The following is a 23,007-nucleotide window of genomic DNA, read 5'->3' as shown; positions in this document are numbered from 1 at the left end:
TGTTCTTACCCACTTTAAAATGTCCCTGTTCTTCCTTCTGCATTCTCAATATTACATAAATAAAAAGGTCCAACAATGAGACTTATAAACAGGACAACAGATGTGAAAACGCAGGAACTCCAGTATAAATATCTCACCAATAGACTCCCCATGAGATGAGAGAATGTTAAAGTGGATCTTCACTTCATCTAAGCACCACAAACCAAAACACTATATCATTCATTTTTAATATCCAAAGCAATCTCCCCCATCCATCCATGTCTCTATGCTTTATTTTGGTGAGAAATCAATTTGAAACAAACCCCCTAGCATTGCTGGCCGCGGCCATCTTGAGTAAGGGCAAATGATTCATGTAGCATTTAGTTCCTGCCCTTAGCTCAAGCATGCATGCAGGAGAGTGTGCTTAGCTGAGAAAACCCCTCCTCCTCCCCCCCCCCCCTCCTGAAGACTCCTGGGATGTATGACATAATTTGCCTAGGCAGGAAACCAGGAAGTAACTGAAGAAATTTAATAAAAAATGTAAAACAAGTAAATATGATACACTTTCCTTTCTATTTACTAATGCTAGCAGCATGAGGATTAAAAATAATAAATTGGGAGAGTGAAGTTCCACTTTCAGGCTCGGTTCACATATATGCGATGCGGGAAGGCAGCGAATCCGCAGCCTTTTCCCGCATCGCACACGCACCCCCGGCAGTTCACACTGCCATATGCGATACGCTGGGGGTGTCAATGTAATCTTAACGACACCCCCAGTTTGATCGCATATCGCAGTGCGATCGTGCAGTTCGCACAGGATCGGATCGCACAAGTGTGAACCGCTGTGCGATCCGATCCTGATGCGGCTAGAAAAAAGGGTCTTGTGCGTGTTTGGAGCGGCTGCGGTGCGAATTTAGCCATACAAACTGTATGGCTAAACTCGCACCGCACAGCCGATCGCATGTAATGTCGGAGCAGTGCGCTCCGACATTACATGCGAACCCCGCACACGCACAAGTGTGAACCGGGGCTAAGTGGTTTATCTTTCATGCATCTAGCAAAAACTGAAATATCAGTTTTAACCTTCTTAGCTGTATTCCCGAGCGTGGCTCGGGGTTAAATTTCAGAGCCAAAAGCGGTAACCCCGAGCCACACTCGGGGTACCGCCAGAAGCATCGCTGGATCCTGTAAAAGAGGTTACTTACCTTGTCACCGGGATCCAGTGATGTATGCAAGCGGTATGCGGCGGCGGATCTTCCTCCCAATCCTCTCCGTGCCCCGGCTTCCGTCTCCTACGACGTGACGTTCGCAGGGGGGTGGAACCGGCGGCAAATTCAAATGTAAAACACACCAAACACACTGATACCATTCAAAATAAAATACATTCACATTACATTGCCCCCCAGTGCCCTTTCCTGAAGTTTTACTGTACTTTTTATATATATATATATATATATATATATATATATATATATATATATATATACACACACATAATATATATATATATATATATATATACACATATATGTATATATATATATATATATATATATATATATATATATATATATATATGTATACATACATACTTTAACTTATTTATAGTTATAGTTTTTTATTATATTATAATTTATGATTTTGTGTTTCAAACTTTATCATACCCAAGATGTTATAAAGAAGAACGCACAGTAAAAAAAAAAATATGTAAATAGTTGGTTTGGGCTGCTCATTCTCAATAATTTCATGCAAAATAATGGTACCGCTTTCAGCACCTAAAATCCGAAAGAATCATACTGCCAGGGAGGTTAAGTGGACTAGTCCTTTAAATTGTTTTTTAAATGTTATCTCTTAAATGTATGTGAAAAATCACCTCTGCTGGTATAGCTGTTTTGAGATGTGTTACAATACTAAATGCTAATTGGCAATACCAAGATGTCTATGTGATCTGTATAAAAAATGCTTTATACAGTAAATATGACGTTGTTGTACTGCTTCTTTTTTGCAGTCATTATGATGTAATGTAATCTCCTTGCACATCAAAATTTGATATGTGTTACTACTTTTTGTACAGTTATCCTTTAAAGTGTATGTGTACACAAAATGTTTTTTTTTTTCAGATTGAGTAGGGAAGGGTTAACAGCCCCTATCAGTTTACTTTTTACTGTATCTGCCCTGCTATGTAAACTTCCCCTGACTTTTCTGTCCTGGAGGAAGCAAGAAGAATTTAGGAAATCTTCCCCTCTTAAACAGGTGCCCTTATTTAATAACTTCCCATCACATTCTGTCCTCTGAGTATGGGGGTTGAAGCTGTCCAAGTGAGGCACTCCATCTCTCCAGCTGGAACACACAATAAATACCTGAGAGAGGGTCTAATTGCTCACAACTCTATCCAAAACTAAAAAAAAAAAATAGCGCCCTGCTTAAAGTTGCATATTCTGCAGTCCTCATTCCTGCCTGACCCCCACAACTGTCACCACACTGTCTTCAGGCCAGGCATTACCAGTAAAATTACTATTCATTCCTATGGAGATGCCACCCTCTGCTGGAATGCCTAGAATGAACTCTATAGGAGTGACTTGAGATTTCCCACTCATTTGTTGAAGAAGGAACTGCCTGGTTGGGAAACCTTGCAGTAGTGGCTGTGCGAGGCTCAATGGGCTTCACGGCATGGATCTGGCAGAAATGAGCCCAGGTGAGTGTAAGGCTTTGGGGCTTGGCACCAAAATTCATTCAATTTCAATAGATTTTTTTCTCACCTTTACATGCATTGTCATGTTGTCCAGATGTGACAGAAATCCATGGGGAACTGTGACAACTCCAGTGAAGTTTATAGAGAATATGGTTCTATGCAGATCATCCAGATCATCCAGTAATGGCCCTGTGCAGTCATCGTCACATGCTAAGAATTAGGAAATAGAGTAAGTGTGATATATTAGTAACCTTAGACTCCGTGAACTTCTTGCATTGGCTAAAAGTCACTTTGTCTGGAGCACTGCAGCATTTACTGAATTTAACAGGTTATCATGAAGATCATTCCATTCTATGGAGGACACAGGTGTTCCTAAATATTATGAGTTGGATCTGAGGTCTGCTTACTATTCGTTCAGAAAATGTCAGTTATTGTTTGTAAGTGCTGACTCTTGCATTCAGCACAAAGATGAATGTTCTCTATAAAGTCATCTACAATATGCACTCGGCACAGAGATACATGATCTCTATGGAGACATCTCCACCATTCACTCATCACAAAGATACAATATGCGCTCCATATTCAGCCAGCATGGACACTGGACTCTGGAGAAATAGAACACCTCAACCACAAGTAGCATGTAGGACACCTAACAGTTATGTATTGTTCTGCTGAAGTTAATTTGTGACTTTGCTAATATTTATTATTAAAGGGTAACTATCATGTTCTGCACAAACCTGCCACTGACTAAGATGACAATTAAAAGGACATATAGTGGTTGAAAACCCCCACATACACCCAGTGAAGAGGCTGACCTTGGGTGATTATCTGCAGTCTTCTCTTCTCTACATCCATTCAAAGTCGTTTTCTAAAGCTTGTGTCAGAGTTTAGAAAAGTTTAAAAAAGCGGGAGGAGAGCTGAAGTTACACTTTACAGAGCTCAGTGCAGAGAGCTCTGAAAGCTGATTGGAAGGAGGGGACACCTTTTTTCTCTTGGTGTCAGGAAAACTTGTCAGAAGTGATTCATGCTGATAGCAGAGGAACAAATCAGCAGACAGAAACGCACATAACGCTTTTAATTGAGACAAGTACACACTATAGAGGGATATGCTTTGTTCATATTTAATTTCTAAAGTTTACAGTCACTTTAAGTTGGATCAGCTTTTATCAGAAAAAATAGCATTAGGAAGGCAGACTAGGGGAGAGTCACTTGTAAATGGGAGGTACTGCAGTTTTCCCTTTCTGGGCCACGGGGTATGAAGTTGAAGTGGCAGCGAACTGGGGTGCTGACAACTGCAATAATTTCAGTGGAAGAAAAAGAAGAATCTGCTGACATCACTACCTACAATACAGAGCTGCTTTGGGTCATATGGCCAAAGGCACTAGCTTCAAGTCTCATGACCTGGACTATAGCTTTGTAGGACCTCGATTTTATAGCTGACCGGTAGGTTTTGGCACAGTTTCACATTGCAGACCGTCTCCCTAATTCCTACCTGTGCAATGCAGTAAATTAAATAATAAATTAAAATCTGATGGAGACTACTATTGTCTAACTCCAAGGGGGAGATTTACTAAGGTCGATGCACATAGAATCTTGTGCAGCTGTGCATGGCAACCTCTAACTTCAGTTTATTCAATTAAGCTTTGCTAATAAAACATAGAAGCTGATTGGTTACTATGCAGAGCTGCACGCGACTCTAAGTTCACCAGTTTTAGTAAATCCCCCCTGCTTCATGCCTTTTCCTGAGCATTGAATCTGAACATAGCTAGCGATGTCCCTGCCTCTGGAACCAAGTAAGTGTCCCAAGAATCAAATAATAAATCCCAACTGATGCTTTATTGGTGTTTTGGTCCATGACACATTCCCTTTGACGTTGCACATGCCTTTAATAAATATGGAGCTTAGGTAAGTGTATTAATGCATAATATCCTACATGCAATAGTTTTTGACCAAATGCACAAATGGATAAAATATCAAATCTCACTGATTACTACTGGTCACTGAACTGTGACATCCACCAATGCTTTTTGCCCTTTATTCTTAAAGCCCAAGTCACGCCAAAATTATTGTGTTTTAGAATATTATTTTGGCTGGCTATCTCCCTATTGGGAAGACATAATGGGCAAACACGCAAAAAAAGGCACCTTTTAGTAGAGTGGGGAAAAGTCAGAAGTTTTGGTCATTTTTTTAGGTATCCATGCTTTCCTATTCCAGTGATAACCACACAACCCCCGATTTCCTGGGCAGAGTGAGGGATAATCTCCACCAAAAACAAAAACCTGCAACTCTTAACTTTTTAACACGTTATCCACGACTAAAAGTACTGTATGTCTGGAATTAGGCTTTAAACAAGGCTGCTGATTTCTATGAACGGAGTATGCCAATCCTGACCAATGGTCTTGAAGGTTTTCTTGACCAGGAAATTCCAGTTTTGTATTACTCTATTTATGGCTGAGAGTCAAATTTCCCCTGTCAGCAACAGAACTGCATTCTTTTATTCCAATAGAGACTTTACCCAAGGGAAGGAAATGCTATAAGCCCCCTACAGAACCCTCCATATGTGATCTAAGACAAAAGGACACAATGTACAAATGAAGAAAACTCACATATGCATTGCTGTTCCAGGAGAATATGCCTGACTTCACATGTATCACAAAGGCGTCCAGTCACTCCAGGCTTACAAGAACATTGGCCAGTTAACCTGTCACAGTGATTATGCAAAGAGCCACTTGGATTGCAGTCACATATCTGGCAGCTGCCATCTGACTCACTTGGATTGCCGAAATAACCGTGCGAACACCTAAAAATGTGAAAACAGAAAGGCATCTTAGTATGCTTGTGTTTTCAATAAACTGCATGGCTATTAGACCCACTGATGCTAGAAGTGATAGGAATAAAAAAAGAAAATATCCGTGGGAGTCTTTGATGTTTATTAGAAACATGCACTAAAAGAAACATGGGGGGTGCCATTGCTGACCTTGTCTAAAAAAACTAGGTTCCTGGCTGCCTCTCGCTTTTCAAATTTTTGACTCCAAACAAAACTGCAGAATAGAGAGTCTCCTGATCTGCATACTTGTTCTAGGTCAGTGGCTCAGAGGCTGCTGAAGCAATCTGATCAACATAACAGCCAGGAAACTAGCAATTTTAGAAGAGGTCAGTATTGGCAACCTCCATATTCTTTAAGTATAAAATCTGGTTTGTCATACACGCTTCTTCACATCATAAGACTGAACCGATCACATAAAAACAGATAAATTGACAAGCAGTGATGTTTATATCATGAAGCACAGTACATTTCTGGCTTAGTAGGCACATTTTTACTCTTAAAATGTTCCTGAATATTATATGAACTTGCAGGAGTGTAAGTAATTTTCCTACATCACTTTCTGCATAATGTGTAAGATAATCACATTTCCAAGGAAGTCACTCTAGTGCGTGCATGCTATATACAGAGGATTTGTGAGGACACAGTGAGGAAGTGGCAGCAATAATGGGATCAAAGGTGAGGCCATGGTATCACAAACAAGGGTAGCACGAAAGTGACTTATGATAGACAATGCAAATGGGCATGAAAATATGTACAATATTGGCATAAACTGTTCTTTTCCCTCTTTAAAGGATATGTTCACCTTTTGAACATGTTCTATGTCACACCTGTATTTAGGGTGTAACATGCAACATGGTCAGCACCCCCCCCTTCCCTGTGACACTGATCGGGGGTTTGTCTCTTCCTGCAGCTGTGAAACTGACAATTTGTACAGAGGTATGGGCAAAAAGCTGGAGGGAGAGTATGCAGGAGACTGACATTACAATACTTTGCAGGCTCCTGTGTAAAAAAAAAAAAAAAAAATCACATTTTTTTACCTGCAAAAATATGAGCATTATCTAGCCTTTAAAATTTTCTGATTTTCATAGGTGTAAATTGTACCTGTAAAGTAAAAGTTCAATGTATACTTACCTTACCTCTTTCTTCCTTGTTGCTGGGCATGACATTACTATCCTTCTGGGCAGATTCAAGGGAAAGCAAAACAGGCAAATTCTCAAGAGAACACAATCCAGTCCATTGTAAGAGTGTCATTTTGCAAAATTGTGTCTGCTCTGTAAGTCCCAGGGTCATGTCGGTAGAAATGTGACATCACAAATGGTGTAAACTATGTGCATATTTATGAATGTGAAATGCTTTCTGCTTCTTATTGCCATTAACATATATGTGCACCGTATAAGTGGTAAAGCCCCCCCTTCTTACCACTGCACGTACAGTATGTGGTCAGCAGCAGGTTGATGAACCTTAACCTACCTTTCACAGTACTTGCCCTCATATCCAGGAAGACAGGCATCACAGCGGAAATCATCAATACCTTCTAGCACACAGGTCGGGCTAAAACTGAAAAAGAATAAATCACTAGTTAATAAAAATACAACATGTTATCAAAAAGAAACAGTACAAATGAAAGAGAGAGAGAGCGAGGAGAGAGAAGAGAGTGAAAAGAGAGAGAGAGAGAAGAGAGAGAGAGAGAGAGGAGAGATAGAGAAGAGAGAGAAGAGAAAAAGAGAACTGAAGCATATATGGGATGTTATAGAGGGGGAGATAGGGAAATAGCTATTATGAGCCTGTAAATTGCAGGTCTAAAATCTGTCCAACATTGGCCATATAATGGCCAAAGATAATCATATTAATATGCAAATAATCTGTAAATCCAAATCATCATCTGTTTATTAAATCTGCATTATATGCAAATCATGGGCATTATTAAAAATAAAGAAATAAATATAAAAAAAATATAAACTAAAGTTTATATTTAGTCACCTACTACGATAATACATCAAAATATATATATTTTAAAAATATGTAATTAAAAATGGAAATAAGTAGGCTAAATGCATGATACTATCACAGAAATTTGACATAGTAATATAGAAAAGCTCCTACCTGTTAGAATTTCCTTTGGGACAGGCACACAGCGAGCAATCAGAGATTGATCCCGTCACCTTGCCATAGTAACCTGATGCACAGATGTGACACTGGTGTCCTGCAGTATTATCTCTGCATCCCTGTTATGTGTAAAAATAGATATGTAAAACTGACATATAGTTGTACAAAACTGACATATTCTACATGCATTCTATTCCGCATGTGCCTACTGTACAAACACATTTGCAGGGCCATATTTGACATAATGTCACCTTTGGGATCTGTACAGCTGTAGAGTAACTGCAAATAATGCAGACCACATATCTGCTTTAATAATGCATTCTAGAATTAGTTTTAATAAAGTGCTCATAGGATGCAAGGAAGGGAGCTTGTACAAAAGGGATTCATTTTTTAAGTGTGCCTTGGTCAGCATGGTGTCTAAATACAGCCCAGGTTATTCATGTCCTGCTACCAGAAACCAAGTGCATTCCCTTTGCTCTCTCAGTAGTAGAAGCAGTTATTGTATACAGTCATCTGCCTATTTAGAAAATGTTGGGCATCAGGAAAATTCAGCCACAGATGGGTAAGTGTCATACTGTACGTAATTCATGTCTTTTTAGCCAACACCAAATGCCATTAGTTTCGTCTGTGAAGATTCTCATCTATGCAGACCATGGTAAATGTATGAGTAGTTAGTCAAATTCAAATTGACTTGTTTTGAAATATTAAAGACATTTTGTGGCTTATCCAAGACACTTCTTCAGTTCTAATGAGTGTCAGGAAAATATCCCTGACACTAGATATACCATTCACTTTGTTAATACAGAACTCCGCCCAAAAGGGATAGTCCCGTTTTAAGACCTCCTCTCTTCAGCTCATATTTGTAAAATTTAGTTTTTGGGGGAGCAGGTACTGGGTTTTGGCAGGGACTCACCCCCACTTCCGCTTCGACCACCTAGGTGATTGGAAGCTGAAGTATTCCCCTCCTCCCTTTCACAGGTGATAGGTCCAAGAAGATTGAGGACCATTCACAGTGTGCAGCGCCGCATGTGCATACACACTGGACACCCTGCTTGGAAGCCACAAGCTGTCACAGCTGGGTGCCGATAGTAAAAATGCCGGGGCTAGAGAGAGGACACAAGATGAAAATGGCTGGGCCAAGCACAGCGCTGGATCATGGGACAGGTGAGTGGCTGTTTATTAAAAGTCAGCAGCAGTTTTTATAGCTGCTGACTTTTAATTTTTACAAAGGAGACTTAAGTTCCTCTTTAATTACTGTACTAACCATACCCTTTTATTTTAGTTTACTGAGTATTCTGTTAAAGATCTGTCCCTTTTCAAGGTCATGATCAGTCATAATATATTTTAAAGCATTGCTTAATCAGACATAATCCAAAACGAAGACTACACATGAACCAATTGTTGCTTGCAGTTACATCCTTAGCATAAATAAGATGGTAAATATGCAGATCAGCACACATTTCTCTATTATTCAGTTGTACACCAACTGCTATTTAAAATGAGTCAAATGCCCAAGCGCATTTAATAATATTATCATACAAGATTTGTATGGCACCACTAGTTTGTTCAACAAATAAAGGAAGACGGTATATTTACAATTCAATTCAAGACATGAAGGTAAAGAGCACCCTGCTCCTGAAAGCTTACAATCTAAAAGGGGCACATTATACAAAAAGTAAAAAAAATGAGACTGAGATTCCAATGAGCAGTAGTGGCACCTCCATACTTTCACAGAGTAACTTCATATATTGTTCCCCTACAGGGCAGTGATTGCAAAACTAAAACTGGCCATACACCCTCCTACTACTTGCCTCAACAGGTTTGATACAACTGAATAGATGGTTTAGGTTTACCCTCATATTGCTCATTAGTTTTTATAAATTAAAGAAGACTGTGCAGAGATTGTACATTTGTATTGTATTGTTTATAGCCAGCTTTAAATGATAAATATCTTACTAGAGTTATGAACATGTACTGTAAAGCATTCGTATTGTCCTACAACCCTAACTAGTTTTCCATATGTTAGGGTACAATGAATGCTAAAAGATAACTTCCCCCTGTTAGCATTCGAAAAACATGTTCTAAAATACCAGGTATATGTGAAAATATTTTCAACAGATGTGCTTGTAATATATTACAGGCTGAACCAAAAAATATCATTAATTAAGGTGGGTATAGTGGTATACTTTATGAGGTTGTATATTCCCTGCTTCCAATTACTGGGAAAGTAGGTAAAGCTGATATTGAAATATATTCATTGTAACAATTCTCAATTGAAATTATTATCCTGCCTTTTACTTAAAATACAGTGCTTTAAAAACACATGCCAGCAATATTTCTACTATGAATGTATAATACTGTGCATAAAGAAAACCTACCAGACATTCTCCGGTATGTGGATCACAGATTTCACTGTGGTTACTGCACTGACAAGGTACACATGGAGCAATGGAAGGCTGTGGTCCTCGTACATTTAATTCTGTCACTTTCTCTCTGTAGTAGCCAGGTGCACACTCCTAATATAGTGAACAAGATAAACAATATTAAATAATACAGATCTTTAATTTTCTGACCAAAAGCAAATGAATAAGGAATATAGATCACCTGACATGAAAGGCCTGCATAGCCAGAAGGACATTCACAAATCTCTATAAGATGAGCCACTTCTCGCCCAGAATGCATTTCTGCTGCCTCCACTGCAATGTCCATCGAGATATTAGATATCCTAAAAGTTGTGAGAGACAGTACTTTGTAGAGATTTTTATTTTTTTAATTTTTTACTTATAAGGTAACATCAACTAAAAATTAAAAACACACATGTGTGTAAACACTAGTGGATATACACATACACTGTATAGTACATACAAACACAAACACTACATTGCAATAAAAAACTGACTTAAGGTTTAAGATAATCAGAATAAATAAAATTAAACATTCGCCCAAAACAACTAATTTTCCATGTTTAATTTTCCCAGAGCATGTCAGTGATACCATTACAAGGATTTGGCTGGTTTGATTTTAGGTCTTGTGTTTTTCTCCTAACAGTGCAGTCAATTAGGTCAGTCTTTTTTACCTTTCTCTGCCACCAGACTACCAATATCTGCCCTTCAGTTGGTGCCTCCTTTCTTTCCTCACCTGTTTCTCCTCACGCAAGGACATCGCATGGAATTTCCTGGAGCCAAGCCCCCTTTTTATTTTTTTACAGTAAATTCAGAGATGCTTCAGTCTTTGAGGCCTGGTTTCTGCCTTGTCCATTGTGCTTACTGTCTGACCTCAGCTCTACTGATTATTTTTGATCACCTGTTGACGCTTGCCTCAGCTTTCTGCCTTTGTTACCCTGTCTGTGATGGTATAAATTCCTGCCTGAGAATTTGTTATTAGTGGTTCAAACCTGGGCCCATAACCAGGGCATACTATGCAGAGAAACCCATTCCTCTGTCAGGACAGATCTCACTTCTAATGGATCCACACTATTTTGTGACAAACAATCTCTAGGTTTCCAGCCTTTGACTAGTGGCCCCCTGCTGACCATTTCAGCTAAACCATTACTGGTTGTTTTAGACAAAGTAGAAAAAAAACAGTTTAGAGATTGCTAGGAGTATCCCTAATTAAATCTTAGTGTTCACCAACCTATTCCCCAACTCATTGACGTTAATAGGACAAAGCCAAAAAGAAGTTACCCAACAGGTCAAGGGCAGTTTAAAAAATAGCTACTTTATTAGAAATAGTATCAGCAATGAAAAAGTTGAAATTCATCCACATTCCCTAACCCTATTTAAAAAAAAAAACCTTATCCCACAGTACGGACCTCACTCATAAGACACTATAAGGAAAATCCGAAGTAGTCCATGCATTTCCTTGCCATACTGGCAGAGTGCATAAAACTTTTGAGGATACAAATTAAAAAGGATTGATAAACTGTCATTACAATGCAACACAACAACTTCTTATAAGATAATGTTGGATGTTGACTAGTGATCTTATTACCCAACCGGCTGATAACCTGCTCAACAAATATAATTAACAGGTTAAAAATGGTAGGCCACCAAAAAACAAAATGTAATGTGATAAAGGTAGAATAAACAAAGGCCTGTGAACCTTGCTTCTAATTTTATAAATCAACCTTGAAGTGTATGTCGTATTGTATACACTCTCTATACAGTCCACAGATTACTGCTGAAGATTGCCTCTTATTTCTGTTTATGTCAGTGCAGAAAGACTAACTGTATTTGGTCTTAAAAGATTCTGCTGACGCTAGGGTTCCTGCGTAAGCTAACAAAATTCTACATTATTGTTTTCTCTACTGATACGGATAAACTGCAAGTAGCATGTGAAAAACACAATCACCTCTGTGACTGTAGGTTAGAGCATGTATCTAAGTATAGACATACCTGCTCTGTTGTAATCCATAGCCATATGATGCTTTTATAAGTATGTAATCAAGTTTGCTTAGAACCGACATGAAATCCATTCTTGTAACTGACTCATCAGATACAGAATTAAGATATTTCCAGTCTTCCTACAGAAGAGAGCAGAAAAAAGTACACCAGATGAAAATCTTTGTCATATATGATTGGTCAGTGTAAGTTAGGGTGTCCTGGGGGTAATTTTAAAAATTATCTTGGCATTATGTGGTCTGCTTGGTAAATGACTTCTTAACATCATGCTAATATTTTCCAAACAAAACAATTTAATAAGTAAAGGCCTTTTAAACCACCATCTATATATCTGTGTTGACTTCTCATTTTATAAGCTCTGTACGCAATGGCCGTGGAGTGCGTTTGGATGACAGGGACAAATTATGTAAATTTTTCACGAATAATTGTCCTAAAATATAATGCAATCTTATAAAGTGTGAAAGTCATTAACAAAAACAGTTACTGAGTAAGCTACAAAGGTAGAATTAAGAACGATTTACAATCTGTGATTATATATAGTATACACCATCAGGTCATCTGTAATATAAAACTAAAGCTAAATCAATATTTACCTCTTTGAAGCTGACTTGTATCTCAGTTCTCTCTCCATTTGCTGGGTTTTGCTTGGTCATGTAAAGAACTTTTTTTTCGAGATGTCCACCTTTCATTATAATGTGAGCTTCAAAATCTGAAGACTCCCCCAGTGCATAATATGTAACAACATACTTCAGCATGCCACCATATGCCAATGTCTGCAAATAAATAACACACAAATATATTTATATATATATATATATATAGATACACACACACACAAATATATACATACAGTATGGGAGTTATGAAACAAGCATTTGTTATGATGTGATGTGATTCTGACACCGGCAATAATATACTAGCAGATTTTTCTTATTTTGCACTAACTGACTCTGTCCCAGAGCAGGAGCTGATATGAATGGGGTACATTTCTAAATGTATCCAGTAATAAAGTGAATGGTTTTATTCCAAGTCCTAAATAAATATTTAATTAAAGTGGAATTTAAGAATACTTCCCATCTTTTTAAGATGGGAACGAGGGAAACCTATCAGCAAAAGTATGTAGGCATAGGTCACACCCCCTGCAATGACCCCTTATAGGAGAATTATAAAAAAAAAAAAAAAAATTAGTTAAACCCCCAAGTGCTTTTTTTAACCACTTCTATTCCATTATATTGGCTTTTGAAGTTTAAAAATACAGCAATTTAAAAATTGTCTGAAAGGTTTAGGAGTGGGAAACACTTTTTGAAAAATAAATAGTGTATTGTATATACAAATATTTAGATCAGGGGGGGCGTGGTCTGGACGCGCTAGAAGATGGCAGCCTGAGAACGGAGCTCCCGCCGCCTCGAGTCCTCACAAGCCTCGCTCAGGGAATACACTGCCGCTAGACCGCTGGTGAAGATGGCAACGACTGCCCGATCCTCCTCTGCCACCCGCTCTCGATCCCCGCGGGATCCGGCAAGTAAGCTGAGCCCCAGCATCCCGGAGCTCTTTCGCACGCAGGCCGCAACCATGTCTCAGCCCGGGCTTTCCTCCGCCTCTGTCTCTCTCCCCTCATCCCCTGCCCGCTCCTATGCGGCGGCCGCATCGGGGGGGGGCAGAGTCGGCTTCTGCTCCTCCACCTACACCGAGGCAGCTCTGCATGGAGGATCTCCACCTCATCGCTGCAGACATCAAAAATACCTTGGGAGCGGCCATCTTGGAGCTGAGGGAAGACATCCGCTCCCTTACAGGCCGGGTGCAGGAGGTTGAAAATACCACTGCACAGCAGGACGTAGCCATTAGAGATTTGTACCTTAAATCAGACTCCCACCTGTTGCAGATGCGGGATATGCAGCGCCATATGGAGGACCTTGATAACCGGGGTAGGCGCCATAACCTGCGGATCCGAGGCTTACCGGAGGCAGTGGAGGGTGAACACCTTACCCCCACAGTGACTGCACTTTTCAACTCCTTGCTGGACAGGCCTCCACTGTCCCCCATCGATATGGAGCGTGTTCATAGAGCTTTGCGGCCCCGGGGACGGGAGGGTGAACCTCCACGCGACGTGGTGTGTTGCTTGGTGGACTATCGTCTCAAGGAAGACATTTTGCGGAAGGCCAGGGGAAGGCAACATATAGAATGTGAAGGGACACCTGTGCAACTTTACCAAGACCTGTCTGGAATTACTTTGCAACGCAGGCGTGAACTCAGGCCCCTGCTGGATGTCTTGAGAGCGCGCAACATAACCTACAAGTGGAAGTTCCCCTTCTGCCTAGCTGCATCCCTGCAGAATCGCACGGCTCTCCTTAGGGTGCCTGAAGACCTCCCTCATTTTTGCTCCACTCTGGGGATCCCTTTCATGGCACTTCCGAATTGGTACGCCGAATTTAGGAATGCAGCTGACCTTGATCCGCCTCGGGGGGATGAACCAATGGAGGCCCAGGAAGTTCGCTTTCGCAGGCCCCGCTCGCCCTCTGGGAACAGACCGGCGAGAGAGGGAGCTGGACCCGCTATGGTTTGCAGCCCTACCAAACCTCCCCAGCGGAGCAGGGCTCGGAAGAACAACTGATCTGCTGTGACTGATATGGGGTGTTACCCTCTGTTGAGGCACTTGGACTTACATTGTTCTTTGTTCATCTACTCCTCCCCTCCCCCCTTCGTTAGCATGGAGTGCTCATTTCACAGGAACCTATGCTGATACATCCTCCATTTCAATCAGGAGCACTGGCGGAACCCGACGGAGCCCTGGAATGACTCCATACCCTCACCGCACCTGACGACATGATTAGTCCTGGTTTGTCACTGTTTCCCTGGATTGCTGCTGGAACTGATGTTGTTTCCCCTCTGCATCGTCCTATGGTGTTGGCTATACTTTTAACCCCCTTTGGCTCTCACAGACTGTGACTAGGTAACTTCCCACCCTCGCCCTCTTGGTCACCTTCGGCTAACTGCCTTTGTCCCGGGACTCTGGCACCGGCCCTGGGGTGCTACCTCAACGAGTAGAAGTCTTTTGCTAGCCTTTGATAGCCACTGGACCTTTGCCTACTTGCAATGATCCCGTTGTGTTACGATGGAACGATTAGAAGGACACGATAGGGCCTTTGAGGGGTGGGTTAGTAGACAGGTGACGCTCTGGCATATCCGCTGTAATTCCTTCTTTTCCTGCCTATTTAGGGGTTCATAACTGACAGATGCCCTGTTGTTAGATTATATTTGTGAAATGTCCGCTGCCACACGTTTGTTTGGACTGCACGATTCCGCTCTCAGGGTATGCTGATGTGGTTGCGGTGGCGTGCAGGTCAGATATTCGTGTCTCTTCTGTAGACAAATTGGATTGGGGGTGATGTGGACGTGTGCCCCCATAGGGGTCGCCCTCCGCATCGCTTCTGTGTCTCCGCACCCTCTGTTGGCGCCTATTGCTGCCGTATGCTCGCGCCCCGGGAAGTGCTACCAGTGGGTTTTCTGCCTGCATCCGCATGATTCTGCGGGCTGGTGGCTCTCCTGGGGCGGGATGCCCGGGTAGATACCCCGGGGGCTGCAGTTGTTTTCAATGCATGTTGGGAGTGGGCTCTGCCTCATGGTTCATTCGAGTTAGCTCTGGACGCTTAGGGTTTTGTCGTTTTATTATTTGCCTGTCTAGTAGTCCATATTTACGGTCCTGATTGAGTTTTTGAGTTTTTAATATTTTTTTCTTTTAGGATTCCCTCGGGCCCCCTTCCCTCCCCGTCCCTCCCATCTTGGGCCCCCCTTCGGGATTCCTGGAGGGGCGCTCTAGATCTCTTCCTCCCCGCCCCTACCTTACCTGGCTGACGGATTAGGGATGCTGGCCCATGGGGGGCGGGGGGGGGGGTCTTCCGAGAGAGGCGGCTGTCGATCTCTTCTCCTCGCTGTTCACCTGCCCAAGCTGGATTAGTTCCCGGGTGCCCATATGGTGACCGTGTTCCTCAGATTTGGGGCATTCCCCCGTCACTCTTCCGACATGTTGGAATAAGTTCCCCCTTAGGGAGGCGGCCTAGACCGCAAGTTTTTCAATATTGTTGCTTATGTTGTGGTTATTATTGCTACCTTCACTATTATAGTTGCTATGGACTCCTTTCTTCCCTTACTGGTTTTAGCATACCGAACGCTCTCTGAACATGGGCTCCTGACATTCTGGACTCGAGGACGGGCTCTTTTCGGTGAGTACTTAGTTTTCACCCCGTCTTCTGGTTTGTCCTACTCCAACCCCGCTTAGCGGTTGTGGTCCTGTATCAATTTGTTTAACAGTAACGCTACTATCCCCTACCGCTGAATTTCTTTTTGTATCTGTTCCCCCACCTGACCACCTTCCCCGGATTCTGATAGTTGAGTCTGGTGGTGGTCCCTTCCCAGTCCTCCACCGTTTTACCCACCCCTCCCTTTCCCCGGTGTGTACTTTCCTTCCCCCTTTACCTCCCAGTCGTGTTTGTTTGTCCACCCCATACGTTTTCACCTGTGCTACTCCTAGTCCTTCCTTGTCGCACTCCTGTCTACCTGTCATGGATACTTCCCTGAAGGTATACTCCCTCAATGTGAGAGGATTGAACATCCCTGAAAAGCGTTCCAAGCTTCTCCTCACCCTTCGACGGACGAGGGCTGATGTAATTTTTCTTCAAGAGACTCATTTTCGCTCAGACAGTATCCAAAAACTTTATGCTAAACAGTATCCTACGGTTTATCATGCGACCTCTGGGGATTCGAAATCCAAAGGGGTCTCCATACTCCTGTCCAAGGGTTGCCACTTCGCGGTATCTGAGTCCTTGGCGGATGAGAATGGGCGCTTTCTCTTCCTTAAGGGCTCCATCTATGGCAGGGCGCTGACGCTGGCTAATGTTTATGCGCCTAACAAACACACAGTCCCATTTTTTCGTTCTACTCTTCAGCGGTTGTCAGACTTTTGCTCCGGCCAGATCATATTGGGCGGGGATTTTAATGTAGCCATGTCCCCTCTATTGGATACTTCTTTGGGCTCTTCATCCGTCCCGTACGCGGCCCTGCGCTCTATCAAGCAGTCACTCACTACTCTACTTCTCCACGACTCATGGCGTACCCTCCACCCCGGCGTTAAGGACTTTACCTTTTTCTCTTCACCACACAACCGGTACTCACGTATCGATTATATTTTTGTCTCCCAGGATTTATTGCCGGCCCTTTCCTCTACAACTATCGAGCCAATGCTCTTGTCTGACCATCACCCCATCAGTGCTACCCTCTCCTTCGCGGCTCTACCGCATCGCTCCGGAGCGTGGCGCCTGGATAGCTCCCTCTTAACTGATTCCACTTTTGTTAAGGCTCTCTCTGACCGCCTAACGCTGTATTTTTCGGAGAACGCGTCCCCAGAAGTCAGTCCTGTCACTTTGTGGGCAGCGCACAAGTGTGTGATCCGTGGCGAACTCATGGCTCTAGCCTCTAAACAGAAGAAGGAACGGGTGGCTCACACAGAGGCGCTCCTGTCCAAGATAAGTTCGTTGGAACGCTCTCATAAATTATCTTTGGCATCTGATACCCTAGAGGAGCTCACTAAGACCCGTCAGGAGTTGCTGGAGGACCTTGGTAGATCGGTTCGCAGGAACTTTGCCCTCTCTCATGGCTTTTTCTACGAGCATTCCAACAAGTCGGGCAGGCTCCTTGCCAGAGCTCTCCAAAAGCGTAGGGCGGCCAACACCATCCATTCCATTTCCGACTCTTCGGGCAAGGCGCACGCTTCTACTCCCGATATAGCGGCCCAATTTGTACGTTATTACACGGACCTAAACAATTTGCCGCGAGTGAACTCGCCTGATCTTTTGCAATCTAGGGCGCATGAGATTCGCCAATTCTTGTCCCAACACTCTCCTCCGCCGCTCTCGGAGGAGGTGTTGGTCTCCCTCAATGCTCCTATATCAACTACGGAAGTTTTGACGGCCCTCAAGCAGTCCAAGCCCGGGAAATCCCCTGGTCCGGACGGTTTGACGGTTGGTTACTACAAGACTTTTGCGGATCAACTGATTTCACACATGGTGAGGGCCTTCAATGCCTTCTCCGATGTGCCTACCTTGGGACCGGACTTTTTGGAGGCCCATGTCGCTGTCCTCCCTAAGCCTGGGAAGGACGCGACGTTGGTGCCAAATTACCGTCCCATATCTCTACTCAATGTGGATATCAAATTGTTTGCGAAAGTACTAGCTAACCGCCTTCTTCCCTCCATTCCCGAGGTGGTGTCCCTTGATCAGGTTGGTTTTGTCCCCGGACGTGAGGCGCGGGACAACACTACCAAGGCGATTCATTTACACCACTGGTTGTCCACGTCGCGTACGCCTGGCTTCTTTTTGTCCCTCGATGCGGAGAAGGCGTTCGACAGGGTGGCCTGGGACTACATGTCCGCTGCGCTTGAGGCCCTTGGCTTAAGAGATAGGTTCTTGCGCTTTGTCTCTATCCTTTACTCCAACCCCTCTGCTAGGGTCAAGGTGAATGGATCCCTGTCGGACGCCTTCTCCGTTTCGAACGGTACTAGACAGGGTTGCCCGCTATCTCCCCTGATTTACATTCTCACTCTGGAACCCCTTTTGCGCCAGATTCAGGCTAGTTCGGACATCAAGGGGGTTTCATTGAAGGGAAAGACATACAAACTAGCGGCATACGCTGACGATGTCTTGCTCTTCCTCACTGATCCTCTGCTTTCGGTCCCCAACCTTTTATCCGTTCTTGCACGTTTCCAAGATCTTTCCAATTTAAAAATCAATTACTCCAAATCTCGGGCCCTCAACATTTCCCTCCCTCCCTCTCTCTTACAACTTTGCCAATCCAATTTTCCATTTGAATGGGACCCCCACTCCATCACATACCTCGGCGTTCAATTGCCTAGCTCCCTCTCCGACCTTTATTCCAAGAACCACCTGGCGATCTTAAACACAGTGGAAAGAGACTTACACTCCTGGACGCAGGGTCGCTTTTCCTGGTTTGGCAGGGTCGCCATCGTCAAGATGAACATCCTCCCCCGCCTGCTCTACATCCTTCAAGCCTTACCCATACGTATACCGCCTGCTTTCTTTAAATCTTTTAGGCTCCTGTGCACTAAATTCCTGTGGGCCTCTAAGAAACCCAGGCTTAGTTGGGATCTGCTTACCCGTCCTAAACAGGAGGGCGGATTGGGATTCCCTCATTTACTCAAGTATTACCAGGCATGCCATCTATCCAGGGTGGTGGATTGGCATGCCCATGCGAGGTCTAAGGACTGGGTGTCTCTCGAGGGGGCCTTGGCGTCCTTCCCCGCCCACCACTTACCTTGGTCGGCTCCGTCCAAGATTCCGCGCTCCATCTTAGCTAACCCCCTGACTGGAGCTACTATACGGGTATTTCACGCCCTTCGTGAGCAGCTGGATCTCTCACCGCGGAGCAGCCCTTTAACTCCCTTACATTCCACCCCTGATTTCCCCCCTGGTCTCCCGTTTGTGCCTGCCGAGGGCCCCTCCTCGGACGTACCCTTTCAGGCTCGCCACTTCCTTGACGGCCCTGGACTACTGTCATATCGGGATCTTTGTCAGCGTTTTCCGAAGGCCTCTATTCCTTTCTATTGCTACCTCCAAATTCGTCACTTCCTGACTCACACGCAGAAACTATCGGAATGGGGCCGTTCCCTGACATCTTTGGAGCGTCTCTGTGATGCCCCTGGTCCGCACCGGCATATGGTCTCGATCTTATATTCTATGCTGTTTCCTTCCTCTCACGCACATACAGAGGCTCTTCGGGCGCGATGGACTCGGGAGCTGGGAGTGGACCTCTCGGAAGAAGACTGGTCTCGGGTGCTTTTCCACATGCACAAGGGTTCCCTGAACGTATTGACCCAAGAAACTGGGTATAAACTTTACTCCAGGTGGTATAGGACTCCAGATCTTCTGCACAAATTTTCTTCCTCCAATTCTCCGCAGTGCTGGAGGTGTCTGCAACACAAAGGAACCCTACTACATGTATGGTGGGACTGTCCCGTTCTGCAACCGTTCTGGAAAGAGGTTCAAGCCTTAATCTGCCGTATTACCACGTACACGCCGGACTACTCGCCGGCACAATATCTTCTGCACCACACCTCACTTTCCTACGCCAGCTACAAAAAGTCCCTGACCTTACATCTGATCAATGCAGCCCGGATGTGCGTGCCGTGCCATTGGCTGTCCACCACACCCCCGTCGGTTGCTGAATGGCTTCGCAGGGTTCGGCGGGTGGCGGAGATGGAGGACATCGTGGCCCAAGCCAAGGACTCACACCATCAGTACCGCACAACCTGGGCACCCTGGACACACTTTCAAACGTTACCAGAATTCCAAACCTTGAGCACTTGAAAATCGCTGGCTAATTTGTAATCCTCTTGTTTTGCACTGGGGATACACCCCTTATTCTGGGGTGCTTTCATCGATGTTCAGTTCATTATAACTCTTTTGATGCTTGTCTCCTACCGGAGTGCAATGCCCCCCCCCCCCCTGTGTTTTGTTTTTTTTTTTTTTTTTTACATGTTACCCTCCCCCTCCTCCCCTTTGTGTTTTCCTCATTTGCCCCACTTGGCCCCTTTCCTATACCCCTTCCCAACCCCCTTCACTCATTCCCTCCCTCCCTCTTAGGCCTCTCACTAAATCACTCAGGGTTCTCCATTTAGCACTCTGCGGTGGCTCTGGCTCCACCGATGACGGATGTGGCGCCCATGTTCAGAGATGTCCATACCGGATTCCCCACTCTTCTGCGGTGGATCCCCCACTCTCTGACACAGGTAGCTCCCTTTAAGGGGTGTCGGGTTTGGGGGAACCACTAGGCTTTCTTACAGGTAACCCTCATATTCCGGTTCCCACCAGGTGGGAGGGTGCTCTACCCAACGAACCCTTCCAATAGACCCATATTCCCTTGGCACTCCCACGAGCTCTCTATTTTTGCACCTTGGTGCTATATGTCACTTTATGGGTTTGCCTATGTTCTCTTATTGTCCCTCACGTGCATTGTACTGCTTACCTGTATATCACTTTTGTACTTGCTCATTTTTGTGGGCGTTGTCAAATGCCCATTACTGCCTTGCTCTTTTCTGTACTATGTATGCTTTTTACCTTAATAAACTGTTTGGAAAAAAAAAAAAAAAAAATATTTAGATCAGAGCAAAATGAGGGACAAATGAGGAGGAAAGAGGGACAGAGGGACTTTGTTCCAAATCAGGGACAGTCCCTCAAAATCGGGGACAGTTGAGAGCTATGACTTTAGGTGTTTTTTGTTTTTGTTTTTGCAATACTCACCTCTCTTTTTTTTTTTTTAAACGTTTTATTGAAAGAAAAAAAAAAGAAAAATTGACAGTCAAACAAGTCAATGAAATTCAGACTCATAAAGCAGAGGGTAGCGTACAAAGTTTACACAACCATGACATAACGGCATCCAGACAATATATCAAAGGCTAAACTGGGCGAGCAAATCAAAGACATGGCAGAGGTATGTACGAGAAAAGGTAGGATACAAGAGTATACATATTTATCACGTATGTGTACTCAAACAGTATTAAAGATGAAACAGGGAGGGTAATCAAGGCCTAACAGCGACCATATGAAAATTAAGTCCCTCACAGGATAAGTAATAGTGGTGTGTTAGTGAAGGGGTAAACTTGAGTCCCATTCTGTCCTTGGTAATCCAGAAGATAATCCAGGGAGGTGAGGGCAAAAATCAGGATCAGAAGGACACCCCCTGGACCGTACACCCCCGGGGGGATCAAGCTGTGTCCGAATCCGAGGGGCAGTCCACAAGAAGTTTCAGTGGGCACCCCCCCTCTTATTAATGGGACAGGTGGTGAGGTGAAGAAGAGGAAGAAAATAGAGAAAAGCATAACGGGTAAATAGGGAGTTGCTGAGGACCTACGGGGGGGAGGGGGGACAGGGGGGAGAGAGAGAGAAAAAAAAGGGGAAGGGGATGGGCGGTGGGCGACGTAGGGGGGGAGAAGGCGGCAGCTGTAGTGGATCCAATGGACAGGGGAAATGTGTATTCGCAGTGACATAGTCGAAGCAGAAGACAATACTCACCTTTTTACTAGAGATTTACTTTTTTAAAGGAGATTTTTCATGATAAATATAAGGTTGTTGTTTTTGACCTGTTCTGAAAATGCTAGTTCCCAGGCCCTCATATTGATGTATTTCAATACTTTTTCAGACTTTGTCTGAAAGTATATATGTAGTCAAGAGCAGTGGCGGCTGGTGCTTTTTGGGGGGGCGCAAAAAGAAAAATGTAATAGGTATTGCTTCGCGGCAAAAAATTTGCATGACTTTGAGGTCATGGTACAGGCATGGCACAGGTGATGGCATAGGCATGGCACATGTGATGGTATAGGCATGGCACAGGTGATGGCACAGGTGATGGCATAGGCATGGCACAGGTGATGGCACAGGTGATGGCATAGGCATGGCACAGGTGATGGCATAGACATGGCACAGGTGATGGCATAGGCATGGCACAGGTGACGGCATAGGGATGGCACAGGTGATGGCACATGTGATGGCATAGGCATGGCACAGGTGATGGCATAGGCATGGCACAGGTGATGGCATAGGCATGGCACATGTGATGGTATAGGCATGGCACAGGTGATGGCACAGGTGATGGCATAGGCATGGCACAGGTGATGGCACAGGTGATGGCATAGGTATGGCACAGGTGATGGCATAGACATGGCACAGGTGATGGCATAGGCATGGCACAGGTGACGGCATAGGGATGGCACAGGTGATGGCACAGGTGATGGCATAGGCATGGCACAGGTGATGGCATAGGCATGGCACAGGTGATGGCATAGGGATGGCACAAGTGATGGCATAGGGATGGCACAGGTGATGGCATAGGCATGGCACAGGTGATGGTACAGTTCCGGTCCGGGCGGCGGGAAGGAGATGGGCGGTGACGGTGCGTGACTGACGCACGCACCAGCACCGCCCCCATTGCGAGTCAGCGAT

At 44.0% G+C, this 23,007-nt stretch overlaps 1 protein-coding gene across 1 annotated transcript in view; it reads right to left on the bottom strand.

The window, feature by feature from the left end:
- LAMA1 (laminin subunit alpha 1) overlaps positions 1-23,007 on the bottom strand; it is a 256,439-nt gene that overhangs the window by 91,304 nt on the left and 142,128 nt on the right. Inside the window, exons 26-33 of the mRNA XM_082258773.1 lie at positions 12,598-12,777; positions 11,999-12,126; positions 10,209-10,329; positions 9,983-10,120; positions 7,602-7,723; positions 6,969-7,055; positions 5,278-5,471; positions 2,739-2,881 (exon numbers count right to left, since the gene is read on the bottom strand). Of these exons, the coding sequence (XP_082114899.1) occupies positions 2,739-2,881; positions 5,278-5,471; positions 6,969-7,055; positions 7,602-7,723; positions 9,983-10,120; positions 10,209-10,329; positions 11,999-12,126; positions 12,598-12,777 (1,113 nt within the window). The remainder of the gene's footprint in view (positions 1-2,738; positions 2,882-5,277; positions 5,472-6,968; positions 7,056-7,601; positions 7,724-9,982; positions 10,121-10,208; positions 10,330-11,998; positions 12,127-12,597; positions 12,778-23,007) is intronic.

Source organism: Pelophylax lessonae, assembly GCF_965119305.1.
Source record: "Pelophylax lessonae genome assembly, chromosome: 5".
Classification (NCBI taxonomy): domain Eukaryota; kingdom Metazoa; phylum Chordata; class Amphibia; order Anura; family Ranidae; genus Pelophylax; species Pelophylax lessonae.
The sequence above is the reverse complement of the archived record's forward strand: the minus strand, read 5'-3'. Positions and strand labels throughout refer to the sequence as shown.